The sequence below is a fragment of the Drosophila takahashii genome, chromosome 2L (genome assembly GCF_030179915.1).
Source record: "Drosophila takahashii strain IR98-3 E-12201 chromosome 2L, DtakHiC1v2, whole genome shotgun sequence".
Taxonomy (NCBI): domain Eukaryota; kingdom Metazoa; phylum Arthropoda; class Insecta; order Diptera; family Drosophilidae; genus Drosophila; species Drosophila takahashii.
This window is the reverse complement of record NC_091678.1, coordinates 12,876,371-12,893,092: the sequence shown is the minus strand read 5'-3', so window position 1 is coordinate 12,893,092 and position 16,722 is coordinate 12,876,371. Positions and strand designations below refer to the sequence as shown.

The 16,722-nt window shown below is 40.9% G+C and overlaps 6 protein-coding genes across 6 annotated transcripts; all 6 read left to right on the top strand.

Annotated features, from left to right (window-relative positions):
- The first annotated feature begins 787 nt into the window (after positions 1 to 787).
- On the top strand, positions 788 to 3,209 carry LOC108067140 (facilitated trehalose transporter Tret1). The gene is made up of 6 exons (XM_017156036.3): positions 788 to 954; positions 1,161 to 1,393; positions 1,460 to 1,590; positions 1,655 to 2,016; positions 2,485 to 2,966; positions 3,033 to 3,209. Exons 1-6 carry the CDS (start codon positions 906 to 908, stop codon positions 3,177 to 3,179), a joined length of 1,404 nt encoding a protein of 467 aa, XP_017011525.2. The 5' UTR covers positions 788 to 905; the 3' UTR covers positions 3,180 to 3,209.
- A 964-nt stretch (positions 3,210 to 4,173) lies between these two features.
- On the top strand, positions 4,174 to 5,999 carry LOC108067148 (facilitated trehalose transporter Tret1-like). The gene is made up of 6 exons (XM_044395281.2): positions 4,174 to 4,383; positions 4,442 to 4,671; positions 4,733 to 4,863; positions 4,933 to 5,258; positions 5,318 to 5,730; positions 5,781 to 5,999. The coding sequence occupies exons 1-6, from the start codon at positions 4,314 to 4,316 to the stop codon at positions 5,979 to 5,981; spliced, it is 1,371 nt and encodes a 456-aa protein (XP_044251216.1). The 5' UTR covers positions 4,174 to 4,313; the 3' UTR covers positions 5,982 to 5,999.
- A 1,122-nt stretch (positions 6,000 to 7,121) lies between these two features.
- On the top strand, positions 7,122 to 8,886 carry LOC123003200 (facilitated trehalose transporter Tret1-like). The gene is made up of 6 exons (XM_044394961.2): positions 7,122 to 7,225; positions 7,284 to 7,513; positions 7,579 to 7,709; positions 7,776 to 8,113; positions 8,175 to 8,587; positions 8,653 to 8,886. Exons 1-6 carry the CDS (start codon positions 7,156 to 7,158, stop codon positions 8,851 to 8,853), a joined length of 1,383 nt encoding a protein of 460 aa, XP_044250896.1. The 5' UTR covers positions 7,122 to 7,155; the 3' UTR covers positions 8,854 to 8,886.
- Positions 8,887 to 9,834: 948 nt separating this feature from the next.
- LOC108067072 (facilitated trehalose transporter Tret1-like) lies at positions 9,835 to 11,928 on the top strand. The gene is made up of 6 exons (XM_017155902.2): positions 9,835 to 9,943; positions 10,003 to 10,232; positions 10,295 to 10,425; positions 10,492 to 10,823; positions 10,884 to 11,296; positions 11,614 to 11,928. Exons 1-6 carry the CDS (start codon positions 9,850 to 9,852, stop codon positions 11,812 to 11,814), a joined length of 1,401 nt encoding a protein of 466 aa, XP_017011391.2. The 5' UTR covers positions 9,835 to 9,849; the 3' UTR covers positions 11,815 to 11,928.
- Positions 11,929 to 12,159: 231 nt separating this feature from the next.
- On the top strand, positions 12,160 to 14,390 carry LOC108067053 (facilitated trehalose transporter Tret1). The gene is made up of 6 exons (XM_044395296.2): positions 12,160 to 12,274; positions 12,337 to 12,566; positions 12,635 to 12,765; positions 12,824 to 13,155; positions 13,508 to 13,920; positions 13,984 to 14,390. Exons 1-6 carry the CDS (start codon positions 12,181 to 12,183, stop codon positions 14,182 to 14,184), a joined length of 1,401 nt encoding a protein of 466 aa, XP_044251231.1. The 5' UTR covers positions 12,160 to 12,180; the 3' UTR covers positions 14,185 to 14,390.
- On the top strand, positions 14,381 to 16,662 carry LOC123003266 (facilitated trehalose transporter Tret1). The gene is made up of 6 exons (XM_044395297.2): positions 14,381 to 14,504; positions 14,564 to 14,793; positions 14,860 to 14,990; positions 15,142 to 15,488; positions 15,949 to 16,361; positions 16,418 to 16,662. Exons 1-6 carry the CDS (start codon positions 14,426 to 14,428, stop codon positions 16,616 to 16,618), a joined length of 1,401 nt encoding a protein of 466 aa, XP_044251232.2. The 5' UTR covers positions 14,381 to 14,425; the 3' UTR covers positions 16,619 to 16,662.
- Positions 16,663 to 16,722: the final 60 nt, after the last annotated feature.

Below are 16,722 nucleotides of genomic sequence, written 5' to 3'. Positions count from 1 at the left end.
ACTAGATAATCTAATATAATAAAGGTAATAGTAATCATTTTTAATAAAAGGTAACACGACGTTAAAATTCCCCTTAAGTATTGTTCTTTGAAGATTAATTGGTTTTATTATTGATAGATTTTTGTCTTTTTTAACGAGAAATCACTATACCTTAACGAGGGATTATAATGGCACCGCTGCCGCGAAATGCACCCAGTTTCTCATGTTCACGATCACTGGAACACGCATCACTTTCGCATGGTAAACAGTCCGATTAAGTTCATCCGACTGTTCTAAATAATCAAAATTTACGTGTTTACGGCTAAGAAGGCCCAGAGGGATTGCCAAAAATGGTAAATGCGCGACTGAGTTTGCGGTGAGTATCTTGACTGGGCAAATATTTGCCACGATTAGAGCGTACGGTTGATTTACAATATTGCCTCTCTTTACGGTAGGAAAATATACACCAGTTGTAAAGAGAAAGATACTCCTCTCATTGAACGCATATCAAATCAGGAAAAAACAAACAAAAGCCGTAAAAATAATTGTACACTATTATAATCGGCCGAGGGTAAGCAACAACAAATTTGCATTAACACCCCGGGCGGCAATAATTAACTATTTTCTGTGACAGTGGATTCGCTTCTGCTTCTGCTCTCATTTCGCCAGAGCATAATGAAGTAGTGATAACGGTCTATAATCTACGCCACTCGCGTTCTGCTCCCCAGTTGAACTAAGCTCGTTTACGATCTAATGCAATATATAAATATTATCATCCAGCCACTGGTTTCGCTTAGTTAAACGCCAGCACCTACGGACTTTTGACGGCCGGGTATCCGGAAAAAACATACCAACCAAAACGACGAGTCCTCGTCGGGCTATGAATAACGGAGAAATAGTATTTTTATTAAACTAGATTCGACACAATGAGCGCCGCCGGTGGTGACAAATACCAGTACTTAGCTGCCATAAGTGGTTAGTAAAAAGTTCAGAAGCACTACAAAAATGTCAGCGAATTTCCGGAAAGTTTTAAGCATATGTGTAAATGTACCAAACAAAGTGTAATAAATAATTGTGTAGTGCTCTTAAAAAGCGTGTAGTGAATTTCAGCTACAACAACTAAATCAAAACTCAAATAAGTATAGATTTAATTATAATTAATTTTCCATTTTCCTGCACAGTAAACATAATTTCAATTTCGTATGGCGCATTTTGTGGCTGGCCTTCGTCCAGTTTTCTGGAATTGGCAGCAGAGAATAGTCCTTTGGAGACTGGACCTCTGAGCCCCAAGGATCAGGGATGGGTGGCATCGAATATTTGTTTGGGCGGGCTGTTCGGAACCTTTTTGTTCACCTGGCTGGCGGATAAAATCGGCAGAAAATGGAGTCTCATGTGGATGGCATTGCCGAATTTGGTAATTATCTATGGAAAAATTCCAAAAAATATTCACTACAGTAATTAAAATTAAATGTAATTGTAGCTGGGTTGGGTAATTATACCCTTTGCCCGCAACCCAATGCATTTAATAATTGCTCGATTTATTGGCGGAGCTGCCGGCGGAGGATGTTTCACTGTAATACCCATCTACATTTCCGAACTTGCTTCAGACAAGTGGGTTTATATAGTTTATAAAGTGTATTTATTTGTTGAAATTAAACAAGTATTCCTGTTTTAGCATTCGCGGCACTTTGGGCGTCTTTCTGGTGCTCACTTGCAATTTTGGCGTCGTCTTGGCCTTCATCCTGGGCTACTACTTCAACTATGCCCAAGTGTCCTGGATCGTCTCCTCGCTGTCCTTCGTCTTTGTGGGCTGCTTTTGGTTCATGCCGGAGACACCGCAGTACTTGGCCAAAACAAATAAGGTCGAGGAGGCAGAGCACTCGCTGCGCTATTATCGCAACATCAAGTCAAATCCGGCCAAGGAACTGAGTGAGGAGCTGCAGCTGGAACTGCAGCAGCTGAAGACCACTGAGAAACCCGCTGGGGATGCCGATGATGACGATGCTGAAGCCACCGGAGTGACCTGGGCAGATTTTGGTGAGATATTGAGAAAAGTGATATAGTTTTATAGTTTTATGTCTTACAAGTTAGAAAAGGGTTCTTTAAAATTACACAGAAATTACACAGAGGGGCCTAAATATGATACAAATTTTATTTAAAATACTTGGGAACACTTAAAATGAAATACACAGAGAAGAACCGCCAGACTTGGATTGTTTCACGTGGCGTATACTTAATGTAAAATTATGCGAAAAAAAATGATTTAACTTAATAATAAATATAAATTTAAAATTAAAATTAAAGGGTTCGGACGGTAAACAAAAAACTAAATGAATTGAATGAACTAAAAGAAACATTTTTATATGAATTTTAATATTTATTTTAAATTTTAACGGTGCGTATACGAATTTTTTTGCAGACATTTTAAACAAATATAAAATATCTTTGACTCTAACTTATGATCCTTTTTATCTAATTTTCCTTTTCTATACATTTTTCTACCAGCCAAGGGCAAGACGCGCAAGGCTTTCCTGATTGGATTTGGACTGATTAGCTTCAATCAGCTGTGCGGATGCTTCGCTATGCTCAATTATACGGCTGTGATTTTCGAGCAGGCGGGATCGAGTCTGAAGCCCACGATAGCTGCCATCATAGTGGGTGGCATCCAGCTGGTGGGCACCTATCTGTCTACCCTTTTGGTAGATAAATTGGGTCGAAAGCTGCTGCTCCTGGTTTCGGCAGTGGGCATTGGACTTGGCCAGAGTGCCATGGGCATCTATAGCTACCTACAGGTGACCGGCTACCACGTGGCCTCGTTCAGCTGGGTTCCCATCGCCGGGTTCTCGTTTATGCTGCTTCTCGCAGCCGTCGGCCTGCTATCCTTGCCCTTCCTGGTGATATCGGAGATAATGCCCCAGAAGATAAGGAGCACGGCGATAATGCTGCTCATGTCGGTGCTCTGGCTGATTTCCACCTGCGTAATCAAGGTTAGATATATTCGAATATTCTGTAACATCTTCTTAATTAACAACTGAAATTCCCTTAAAATTCAGTTAATGCCCGTTTTCACCGCAACACTGGGAATGCACGGCACCGTCTTCATGTTCGCCAGCTTATCCTTCTCAGCAGCTGTTTTCATCGCCATCTTTGTGCCCGAAACAAAGGGCAAAACAGTTGAAGCCATCTTGGCTAGCCTTTAGCGTTAATAATTAATTTGTAAATCACTTGTTATTGTTTTGAATAAAATCTCAAAAAAAAAGAATGCACTTTCTGTTCGATTCGGAAAAGGTATGCAAAACTTGCACAATTGACATGATTGTTAAATTGAAAAATATAAAAAAGCACCTTCAACAATCGGTTGTCTATATGGCAACCTTGATCTTCCACAGCTGTTGCCATACAAAAGATTGTTCTAACAAGTTAAAATCGTTGATAAGATAAGATCGGTTATCTAGGCGAGATTTGTTCATGATTTTTTTAATGAGGATTGGTTGAATTATAATTATAATTGAATTATTTAATTTGGGGGAGGAAATATTCAGAAAGTGTATTTGTTCTGTATCGACCACTGGCTTAAATCAACCTTGTTGAACTATTTAAACTATAATACCCAACCCCTTATTGACATTACACATTTTTTCAGGTGAAAATTAGTGAATTGAAGAAGGGAATAAATGGCTTTGTGCTCTCACCCAGAAATCATTAGAATCGATTTATATTTCTGTTATTAGGTAAACTGCTAATTACTGCTAAACTAATTAATTTTATATAAAGCATATTAATAAAGCATTAAATCGTTTTATGGCGATTTTGGCCAAATAAACTACTCATGTGAGAAAAGGATAATTATCCAATTATAATTTACCAATTTGCATCAACAAACTTTCGTTTGAAAATCCCCCCGCAACGAAATCCTAGTACCGTTACTGGTTCAGATTAAATATTTAAAATGGATTAGATATTGAATGCTATGTAGTATACTTCTGGGATAAACCTAATTTGTTCTTGGCAAAATATTTGCCATCTCTCAAAGCGAAAGAGATCATCATTGACTCATTTTCTCCCTAGCATCTCACTAAAAAGCGGGTTGTGTCTCCACAAAATAATTATCAGCACACACCTCTTGTGAAATGAACTAGACACTCCTAATCTTTAAGTTTGAAATTAGAGTTTGCCACGTCGAGAGTAATCTTTATGGGCAAACAGACAGCAAACAAATGCCGATAGTGCGATAATAAAGTTTACAGTTTCCCCAGTGAGATTTAGCTACAAGTATTTTCCCGATTCCATAAGTAAGTGAGCTGCACTCTAAGGTAGCTGATACGTACGGAACAATGGCCAAGTTCTTTAAAAACTCCTTGCTGCGGGCACAAACACGCCACCAGCTATTGGCCACTTTGATTGGTAAGTCGATTGTTGGTTGGAATGAAAAATGCAATCTAAACATGTGGGTTTCGTGCAGTGAACATAATAACATTCGGGCATGGACTGGGAGTGGGTTGGCTCTCACCGACCCTGACCAAAATTCAAACGCCCGATTCGCCTTTGGGCTTTGAGGTTAACATCGATGAAATTTCATGGATGGGTTCCATGCTGGGATTGGGCAGTTTGTGCGGCAATCTGGTCATTGCCTTTCTATTGGAGAGAGCTGGCCGGAAATTCTGTATTTATTTGCTGGCAGTTCCCTATGCAGTGAGTTTGCTGTTTGGTTTGCAAAACATTGTTTTAAAGTGCTTAAACGTTTTCCTTTCAGTGCCTATGGATTTTAATCTACAGTGCCTCCAATATTTACTTTCTCTATGCAGCTCGATTTTTGTGCGGTTTTACTGGCGGCGCTGCCTACGTGGTATTGCCCATTTTCATCAGTGAAGTGGCCGACTCCAGGTGGGGTTTTCCGGGTTTTTTTTTTGAGGAAAAAAATATTTAATGTGTAATTTATTAACGGATCTACAGCATTCGAGGTGCCCTAACTTCCATGGTAATGCTGTCCGTTGACTTTGGGATACTGGCCGGCTTCATACTCAGCACCTATCTGTCCTATCATGTTGTGCCCTTTTTAGGCCTTATAGTTCCGGTGGCCTATTTTATTGCCAGCTTAATGCTACCCGAAACGGCGCCATATCTACTGAAGCGAAGCCAACTTGGAGCGGCCGAAAAATCCTTTAGCTATTACAAAAACGAAAAGGGAGGCTCAAGCAAGGCAGACTTTGATGAGCTGCGAACGAGTATTCTGGCTCAGCAGGCGAACAGTCCCGACGGCTTTAGCTACAAAGACTTGAGTAAGAGTAATATCTCACTTGGAATATCCTAAAACTCATTGGAAAATTTCTGTTTTTAGTTACCAAACCAGCCTTGAAAGGCTTTGCCTCGGCTACTGTTCTCTGCACTGGATTCCAGTTCAGTGGAGTGTTCAGTTTCATCAACTATATGTCAGATATCTTCGCCAAATCAGGCTCGGTCCTGGATCCCAACACATGCACCATTATTATAGGAATAGTTCAGATCGTTGGGGTCTACACCTGTACCATTTTGGTGGATATTGTGGGTCGACGACTTCTGATGTTGATCTCCTCCTTGGGCGTGGGAATCGGATGCATTGCCTTTGGCTGCTTCACATACTTTGCACAGTTCCATGATCTCGGCCATTTGAATTGGCTTCCCTTGGTGCTGATGATCTTCATCCTTTACCTGGCCAACGTGGGACTGATAGGCCTCTTCTTTTTGGTCATCGTGGAGGTCTATCCAGCCAAGGTGGGTAAAAGGGCATAACTTTTTTAGTTACTAAGCTACTTCCGTTTCAGATACGTTCGTTTGGCACTTCGGTGTCCATTATTTGGATGAGCATCCTGGTGTTCTGCACTCTGAAGTTGTTTCCCCTCATGTTGCACTTCTGGGGCATTTCCTGGACCATGTGGTTCTCGGCGACCTCCAGTTTGCTTACCTTCGTCTACTTCTTGTTCTTTTTGCCAGAGACAAAGGGAAAATCAATGGTTGAGGATTGAACCCGTTGTGTGTGTGCAAGGAACTGCAGTTTGATAAATTAAATAAAGTTAAACAAACATTAAAAAGATTTTTGTTTGCTTGCCTTCGCCAACTTCCTTTTTTATTTTTTCTGAAACTAAAGGAAAGTCTGTGATTGAAGGTAAACGACTTTCTGTCTTTGCTTTTCACTGATAGATAAGTTAAATAAATCAAAACCATACGTTGCGAAGTTATTCATTTAAAAAATATAAATATTAAACTTAGTTATTTATTGGCAAATATAAAATGGAATGTAAAATGCTCTTTATTTAATTAGTTTTCCTTTTACTTGCGTCAAGAATAAAAACAACAATAAATAAAATACAAGGTATTTTTATTAAAGACTCATTTTACAAGAAAATATGGGTGAATACATGTGTTTTGGTTGTGAAATTGTTGTGCTGAAAAGTATACTACACAAAATCCAAAAATGAAGAACCTCCCTCAGTTAAATTGTACGTTTGATCTCTAACTGAAGTTTAGATAAGTTTTAATTTTCTTCTTGGAAAAATAAATATTTGTTCCACACCACAAACTGTATTTACAGGTATCCGACCCTTAAAATACTGATTTCTAAAGTTATAAAAAGTTAAAGTAAAACTTTTTTCAGTTGGAAACGTAGCCATGGAAGTTGGCAAATTGTTTACCAGCTACTTTAAATTTTATTACTCTTTCAAACCGGCCACCTCTCAACGCTGTGAACTTCTGTTACCAGAAGTTTTCCGCCTTTGGCCTTATCTACTAAATAGCCGGTTGAGTCTGGACCAACATCGTAAATGTTACAGCTTAAGACCAGGCGAGACAGACAGACAGGCCCCTTTTTTGTGGTCTCATGGTCTCATGGTCTCAAAGTACGTAGCAAATAATTGTTTGCCTTGTGAAATTCCCGTTGGCCAAAAAAGCAATCTTGTCTAACTTAATCTATTTGCCGTGTAAAGCTTTCGCATCCTATCTTTACAAAGTAATTTGTGACGTTGCGTGTGCCAATTTGAAAGAAAATAAAGGAGGATATAGACAATGATCTCTAATATTGCGGATATAAACTTTATGAAGGGCTTCAGCTGCGAGCTTTTCTCGGCCTGCTCGGTTTTTAAACCACTCGCTATCGCATTTGCTGCGAACCTCCAGAGTGCGGCTGACATTCGGAAGGCTAAAATGGTTGCGATTTTCGAAAATTCTTTGTTGCGGCACAAAACACGTTACCAGCTTTTGGCCACGGTAATTGGTGAGTTGCCCCTTACTTTTCCCCTGAATTTCGTTTGCTCAATGCAAATCATATGCAGTGAACATCATAACCTTTGGCCATGGCGTCGGAGTGGGTTGGCTTTCGCCGACCCTGACCAAAATCCAAACACCCGACTCCCCATTGGATTTTGAAGTTAATCTCGCTGAGATTTCGTGGCTGGGCTCGATGCTGGGACTGGGCAGCCTGTGCGGAAATTTGACCATAGCTCTGCTAATTGAGAGGGCTGGCAGAAAGTTCTGCATCTACCTATTGGCCGGACCCTATGCGGTGAGTAATCCCTTTTTAATTGGTCGCAGAATTATCTCGATAACGGGGAGTACTTCCTGTTTTAGTGTATTTGGATTCTGATCTACTGCGCCTCCAATGTGTACTTCCTGTATGCAGCGCGATTTTTGTGCGGATTTACCGGAGGAGCGGGCTATGTGGTGGTTCCCATATTCATCAGCGAGATTGCCGACAGCAGGTGAGTTTATTTTTACAGCTAAAATTAGAAAATCCCATCTAAATTCACGGATTTACCGATTTGCAGCATTCGAGGAGCTCTCACTTCGATGGTGATGTTATCCGTCGATTTGGGCATACTGGCTGGCTATATACTCAGCACTTATCTGGCCTATCATGTCGTACCCTTTCTGGCCATAATCTTGCCCGTAGCCTACTTTATGGCCAATATAATGTTACCCGAGACGGCACCATATCTGCTAAAGAAGAGCCAGCTTTCGGCGGCCGAGAACTCGTTTAGATACTATAGAAATCAGCGGGATGCAATCTGCGAACAGACATCCAAGGTCAATTTCGAGGAGCTTCGTTCGGCCGTACTGGCTCAACAGAACAGAAATGCCACGCCCCTGAGCTACAGGGACCTCAGTGAGTAATAATATACCTATATATAAAATAAATAAATCTTATTATTACATATTACCTGTAGTTACCAAGCCCGCTCTCAAGGGATTTGCTGCTTCCATTGTCCTCAGTTTGGGCTACCAGTTCAGCGGCGTTTTCAGCTTCATCAACTATATGTCCGATATCTTCAAGGCCTCCGGTTCGATTGTGGATGTCAACACGGCCACCATTATCATAGGAATAGTTCAGATCGTTGGGGTCTACACCTCCACCATATTGGTGGATATCGTGGGTCGACGAGTTCTGATGCTGATCTCGACTTTGGGAGTGGGAATCGGATGTATTGCCTTTGGTTGCTTCACATACTTTGCCGAAAGCCATGATCTCACTGATTACAACTGGCTGCCTTTGGTGCTGATGATCTTCATCTGTTATGTGGCCAACATTGGACTGATCGGAATCTTTTTCCTGGTGCTGGTGGAACTCTTTCCAGTAAAGGTGGGTACTATTAATATTAAATTCTTATATAATGATTACTTATATTTTTCCTCTTTTTAATGCAGATTCGCTCCCTAGCCACTTCGCTTTCTGTGATTTTCTTAAGTGTCCTTGTCTTTGGCACCCTTAAACTATTTCCCCTGATGCTGCACTATTGGGGCATTTCGATAACCATGTGGTTCTCCGCCGCCTCTGGTCTACTCACTTTCCTGTACTTCTGGCTGTTTTTGCAGGAAACCAAAGGAAAGTCCATGATTGAAGACTAACATCCTTGCACCATTGAGGACTCAAGTAGCTTGGAGTTCTCTAAGAAATTAAAGAAAAATTAATACTGTAAAAATAATGTTATTTAATTTTAATAAAACATAAATCATTTTGGACAACTAAATAAATAAAGATAAAAAAAATGTATGTTATTGATGTTGTTTTTATTATTACTTCTGCATGCTTTTGCAGGAAACCAAAGGATAGTCCATGATTTAGATCTAACATCTTTGCACTAACGAGGGCTTAACCAGCTACATTTTCAAATGGGTTGCTAGGAAAAATAAAAATAAATTTAAACTATAAAACTAAATAACTGAAAATGCATTAAAATACAAATTATTCAAGACTATTAAAGGAACATATTGATAGACAAATGTGTCTTCAGATGTTGGATTTATTTATTTCTTTGTAAGAATTATTGTAAGAAGTATTTTAGTGAAAATACTTACTTCAAAAATTGTCCATGATTTCACCACAGCAATATCTTTGGTCGACTTGTTATTACACTTTGGTAATACCGATAAAAAAAAAGTAAAATTAAATGTTTTTTATTTTAATAACAGATTATTTGAGACATCGTTAAACAAACTTTAATTTAAAGCAGAACGTTGTAAATATTATAAATGAAATCCTCTTAACCACTGTGTAAATGATGCAGATGCTGTTTGCCGAATGAAATGTTTTTTTTTTATAATCACTCTGGTCCAGATGTTCTATTTGTCTGATGAAATAAAGAGGAGCATTGGGTAACTTATATGGATATTTTATGGATTATAAAACGTTGTAGGTTGTAAACTTGTAAATTTGTTTAATAAATCCTTCCATCGTCTTTCCTTACCGAAATACTTGTTTTTGCAAACAGGCTATAAAAAATGTAAATATATTCCAGGTGGCTTTTGGGGTTATCTGACTTAGATAGCCCCTTGGGAGGTATATAAGCGGAAGTAAAATCGCCAGTTGTTACTCTCTACCTCTAGAAATCAAATAGCGGAACTATGACGCTGAAAATGCACTTGTCCTCGCTCTTCGACAATCCCAATTGTCTGCTGAGTCGCAGGAATCGGTATCAATTCCTGGTAACCTTGCTTGGTAAGAAATACACTTCAATTCCGGTGGATGATTCCTCTCAAGAACTTTCTGATAACCAGTGAACATCGCCCCCTTTTGCCATGGCCTGGGCGTTGGATGGATGTCACCGGTGATGAGGGATCTACCCACCAGCCAATCGCCCCTCGACTTTCCCGTTCTGGTGGAGGACGTCTCATGGATAGGATCACTCGTGGGTATCGGAAGTATGTTGGGCAATATTCTGGCCGGCACCCTGATGAATCGCATTGGACGCAAGCTGGTCATGTTCGGTATTGCATTTCCCTATATGGTGAGTAAAAGTAGATAAAGTATATTTTAAACAATTTTGTTATGGGATTTCCTGTTTCACAGATGTTTTGGTGCATGATTTACTTTGTGCAGAGCGTGGAGTTCCTCTATGTGGGTCGCCTGTTGGCCGGAATGACAGGAGGCGCCTCCTATGTCGTCCTTCCGACGTTTCTCAGCGAAATTGCTGACGACAAGTGAGCGAACCAAGGGAAAATTGAGTGTTAGATATGTTAGAAATAATTGCTTTAAATTCCAAACAGGATTCGAGGACGTCTTGGCTCCATGATTCTGCTGACCGTAAACACTGGCGTCCTGACGGGCTACATAGTCTCCTCAAACTTTAACTACTTCTCAACACCCCCGTTTATTATAATCCTTCCATTGTGCTACTTTATTGGCAACTTCCTGTTTCCGGAGACGCCGCATCATCTGGTTCGCAGGGGAAAGTTCGCAGAAGCCGAAAAGTCCTTTAGGTTTTACAAAAATATCAAGAGAGATGACATCAAGGCGGAAAGTGAATTTGAGGACTTAAAGATACGAATAATCAAGGCGGAGAAAGATAAGGCTATTTCCTTTAATTACAGGGATTTCGGTGAGTACAAATTTTAGTAAAATTCTCTTAATGATATTTATAATTTTCCTATTTCCATAGTTACCAAGAACGCTTTCAGGGCCTATACCTCTGCGATAGTCCTGCTGATCGCCAATCAGTTTAGTGCCAGCTTCTGTGTGTCCTCCTATCTGTCGACCATCTTTGCAGCCTCCCACACCACCCTGAATCTGACCCTGTGCACCATTGTCATTGGATCCGTCCAGATAGTGGGCACCTATGTGACCACCTTGTTGTGCGACAAGTACGGTCGCAGGATCCTCATGTTGGTCTCGTCCTTGGGCTCTTCCGTTTGCCTGGCTGCCTTCGGCGGCTTCACGTACTTCGCCCAGGATTACGATCTATCTGCTGTGGGCTGGCTGCCTCTGGTGATATTGTCCTGCTACGTATGCCTCGTCAACATTGGCCTGGTGGGCTGTGTCTTCGTCCTGCTCCTGGAGCTGTTTCCAGCCAAGGTAAGTTTATCGATCAAGTACCCTCTATTAGAGCTGCAAACGATTATACTTTTACTCGATTCTTTTCGATTTGATTCTAAAAAAAATCGATTAATTCGATTTGAAATCGAAAACAACAAATTTTAAAAACCAAATGAATGTATTTAAAAAACAACTAATATAGATTAAGAATTTAATAGTTAATTAAGTATATTGCGTTAAAATATTTTCGTACAATCCAAAATGGAATCGATTTATCGATCATTCAAAAACATCGATTAAATCGATTTTAAAATCGAACTCTTAACAGTTATTTATCTTAACTTTTTTATTTGCAGATCCGCTCAGTTTGTGTCTCCACTTTTACAGTAATGCTCAGTGGCACCGTTTTTTTGGCCCTGAAAATCTTTCCCATTTGCGTAGCTGAGTGGGGCATCTCGGTGACCATGAGTTGCTGCAGTTTCAGTACGATTCTCTGTTTCTTCTACTTTTATTTCTTCCTAGAAGAAACCAAAGGCAAATCGCTATTAGAGGGTTAATTTGACTACTCAAAAGAGAGGGAGATACATCACATGGAGCTTCAAAACTGTCTGCCAAGTTGCGGAGATCAACCATAAGCCGAATGACTTGGCAAGTCATCTTAAAAAAGAAAACACAAAATATGTTTGGATTTCTCTTTAAAAAATTTGAGAATTTTGAAAACAAATGTATTGTAAACAAAAATAATAAAAAATATAGTGTGCGGTTTTATATATAGAAAGTCTTTTCAAGTGTAGCTCCCATATGGTAGACATCATAATAAAAGTCTTTGGCTTATCAGTCTTAGATAAACCGGTTTCGAAATATTTAAGGGGAAGTTCAGAGCGCAGATGAGTCGCATTCAGTCTGGAGAAAGCATCTCGATCATGACGTTGAAGTTGCGCCTAGCCTCGGTCTTTGACAATCCCAATTGCCTGCTGGGCCGCAGGAATCGGAATCAGTTTTTGGTTACCCTGCTGGGTAAGGAATACCATGGCATCCAGGTTGGATGGGGAGTCACTTTAGTGTCTCCTAATTCCCAGTGAACATAGCCACCTTCTCGCATGGATTGGGCGTGGGTTGGATGTCGCCGGTGATGAGGGATCTGCAAACTGAAGATTCGCCCCTCGATTTTCCCGTTCTCGTGGATGAGGTGTCCTGGATAGGATCCCTCGTGGGCATCGGCAGCGTGGTGGGCAATCTGCTGGCCGGGTTTCTTCAGGATCGCATTGGTCGCAAGCTGGTGCTGTTCTTTATAGCCCTGCCCTACACGGTGAGTCGGCATTTTAGTCGTCGAAACTATTTCACCATTACTTTAAATGGAATCTCCGATTCATCTAGATCTTCTGGTGCCTGGTGTACTTCGTCCAGAGCGTGGAGTTCCTCTACATCGGTCGACTGATGGCCGGAATGACCGGTGGCGCCTGTTACGTCGTCCTGCCGACCTTCATTAGCGAGATAGCCGACAGCAAGTGAGTGTTATTTTTTGTGGAGCGTGCTGATTAACTAACTGGCCATAAATCTTCTCAGCGTTCGCGGTCGCCTCGGGTCCATTATCTTACTATCGGTGAACACGGGCGTACTGGCGGGCTATATTGTTTCTTCAAGTGTGGAGTACTTTACATCTCCGCCGTTTATTATCGCCCTGCCCGTTTGTTATTTCATCTGTAATTTTCTGTTTCCTGAGACCCCACATCACCTAATTCGCAAGGGCAAATTCGAGGCGGCCAAAAGATCGTTTATGTTCTACAAGAACATCAGGAGAGATGATCTCAAGGCGGAGAGTGAGTTTGAGGAACTCAAGTATCTGCTGACCAAGGAGCAGACCGAGAAGGGAAAATCATTTGACTATAGGGATTTTAGTAAGTACACTTATCTATTTTTTTGGATTTACAAAGGTTTCGTATTAAATTTAAATATTTTTTGCTATATTATTTTTTTGATGAAAACATTGCGGTTCTTATTAAATTTAAATATGAAAATATTAATTTTAACTATTACAGTAAGATTAAACATTTTAAACTTCCATTTAAATATCAAATTCTTTACGTAGAATATTTAACATTGAATATAAAATTTTTAAATCTTGCAATCTAATATCTTTTTTATTAAATATTAAAGTTTTTATTTAATTTAGATATGTCGGTAATACGAATCTTTAAAATCAATAAGTAAAACTTTATTTAGTCACTTAATAACCCCATCTCATTTCAGTTACCAAACCGGCATTCAAGGCCTATGCTTCGGCTGGTGTCCTGCTGATCTGCAATCAATTCAGTGCCAGTTTCTGTGTGACCACCTATCTATCCGACGTCTTCGCGGCATCGCACACCACTTTGAACCTGAGTATGTGCACCATCATCATCGGAGTCCTGCAGATCGTGGGCAACTATGTGACCACCCTGCTGTGCGATAAGTACGGCCGGAGGATCCTCATGCTGACCTCCACTTCGGGGGCTTCTGTTTGCCTGCTGGCCTTCGGTAGCTTCACCTACTTTGCGAATAGAACTGATCTCTCCGTGGTTGGATGGTTACCACTTCTGATCCTATCCTTTTTCGTACTATTCTGCAACATTGGCATGGTGGGATGCCTCTTTGTGGTTCTCGTGGAGCTTTTTCCAGCCAAGGTGGGTTAATATTTAGTAACTACAAAAACCTTCTTTCAATTCTCATATGAAATCTTTTTCCAGATACGATCTGTGGGCGTCTCCACCTTTGTGGTCATCCTGAGCAGCACCGTGTTCCTCACTTTGAAAATCTTCCCCATCTGCATGGCTGTTTGGGGCATCTCAGTGACCATGTGGTGCTGTAGTGGCATTACGTTCGCCGGCTTCCTCTACTTCCTCTTCTTTCTGGAGGAGACCAACGGCAAATCGCTACTGGAGGCTTAGATGTTGTTTACTCCAAAAGATAATGGTTTATCAAATACTGTCGCACCTGGGGCGATTAGCCTAAGCCAGTATGCTATCTTTACGGCCAGAGGATACTCGGAAAGTCGGATACTTAAGCCGATTCCCCGGTGAAAAGCCCTTTCAGTGATCAGCGATATCTGGCCAATGCAAGACTGAATAAAGATCGGTGTGGTGTTTTATTTAAATGCAAAGCGAATAAGTTGAATTTATAGGGTACAAAATGCTGAAGCAATTATTTCAAAGGCCGAATTGCCTGCTTAATCGCAGGAATCGCTACCAGCTGCTGACTACGCTGTTGAGTGAGTAATTGATTACCATCCGTTGTTGATATCCATGATTTCTAACGACATCGTGACAGTTAATGCCATATCCATTTCACATGGTATTGGCATCGGATGGCTTTCACCCACCCTGCGAAAACTGCAATCGGACTCGCCCGTGGGTTTTGAGGTGAAGTCCGAGTTCGAGATCTCATGGGTGGGCTCCATGTTGGGAATGGGCTCGGTGACGGGCAATATTCTCATAGGGTCCCTGCTCGGGCGCCTGGGCAGCAAAAGGTGTCTGCTATTCATTGCGATTCCCCACTTGGTAATTAGTCATCAATATTCAAATAATGGAGGTTAAATGTTTTGCTTATAATGCCTGTGCTTTTAGTGCCTGTGGATCCTGGTCTACTTTGCCCAGAGTGTAGAGTACCTGTACGTGGGAAGACTTTTGGCTGGCATCTGCGGCGGTGGCATGTACATTGTTCATCCCATTTTCCTCAGTGAAATAGCAGATGCCAAGTAAGTGGATAATTTATGGCTTGTCGCAGGGCGATTATCACTGCGACTTGTGTGTAAAAGATAAGACGGGACTTTAACGTCATTTAACGTAATAGTCACCTTATATGGTAAGAAACCATTACTCATATAATTTCACCTACCTTACCCACAGCATCCGAGGAACATTCTCCGCCATGGTTATGTTATCGGTCAATGTCGGCATTCTATTGGGCTATATAATGGGCACCCACTTGCCGTACTACTCGATTCCCTGGATAGTGCTGATATTGCCCCTGTGCTATCTCATTTCCGTGTTGCTGTTCATCAAGGAATCGCCCATGCATCTGATAAGAATTGGCAAATACTCGGCAGCTGAAAGATCATTCCGGTATTATAAGAACATCAAGGACTCGGATAATATTCACGATCAGAGCCGAGCTATGGAGGAGTTTGAGATCATGAAAATTGCACTAACTAAAGGGGATACGCAGCAGGATAACATCACTTTTAAGGACTTTTGTGAGTTAGCCAATATCTACACCCAAAAAAAAATCGATATGACATTATTTAAGATTAATTTTAATTTTATATGGGGTCAGATAAATTTAACCTGGTCGAAAAGAATATTTAATGTAAAAACGATATGGGTTTTGCATGACCTGAAATTTACATGGCCATATCGATTTTACAATCTCTAAGATTATTTTAATTTAATATGTGTAAAAACGATATGGGTTTTGCATGACCTGAAATTTACATGGCCATATCGGTTTTACATTATTTAGAATCAATTTTAATTTGATATGTGGCCAGTAAATTTAACCTGGTCGAAAAGAATATTATAGAATAATATAAAACGATATGGGTTTTGCATGACCTGAAATTTACATGGCCATATCGATTTTACGGTAACAGGTTTTTTTGTGTTTAGTGAGAAAAAATAGTTGTATAACTTTATAATGGTTATCTTTTTCAAAAGGTTCACGACCTGCTCTCAGGGCCTATGGTCCCGCTCTGGTCCTGCTGATTGCCAATCAGTTCAGCGGTCTCTTCACCATGGTCAACTACATGTCGGACATATTTGCCAAGTCGGGCAGCACAATGGATCCCGATACCTGTACCATCATAATTGGAGCTGTCCAGATTTTGGGCACCTATGTGACCACTTTGCTGTGCGACATCTGTGGCCGCAAACTGCTCATGTTGGTTTCCACGGGGGGCGTGGCCATCAGCCTGACAGCCTTTGGTTGCTTCACCAAATATGCGGAAAGTCATGACGTCAGCGAGTACAGCTGGATACCCCTGCTGCTCATGTCGATGGACATTTTCCTGGGGAACATCGGACTGGTGGGCTGCTTCTTCGTCAGCCTCGTGGAAATGTTTCCCGTGAAGGTATGTTCTTATTTGCCTTAAATCGAGAGCATTTCACCATTAATTTTATCTCACAGATACGTGCCAAGGCAGCCTCAATGGCAATTGTGGTTTGCAGCAGCTTCGTCTTCGTTATGCTAAACATTTTCCCAATTTGCATGAAACAATGGGGAATATCCGCAACTATGTGGTCGTGTGCAGGTGTCACAGCCTTCAGCTTCGTTTACTTTACGTATTACATGAAGGAAACGAAGGGCAAATCCATGCTGGATGACTAGACAGGAATGTTGGCAAGGGATTTCAATAAAATGAACGAATTTGATCCAGAAACTTGTTAAATTTGTGAGGTGGAAATTATCAAATGAACAGTTGGTTGTGCAAT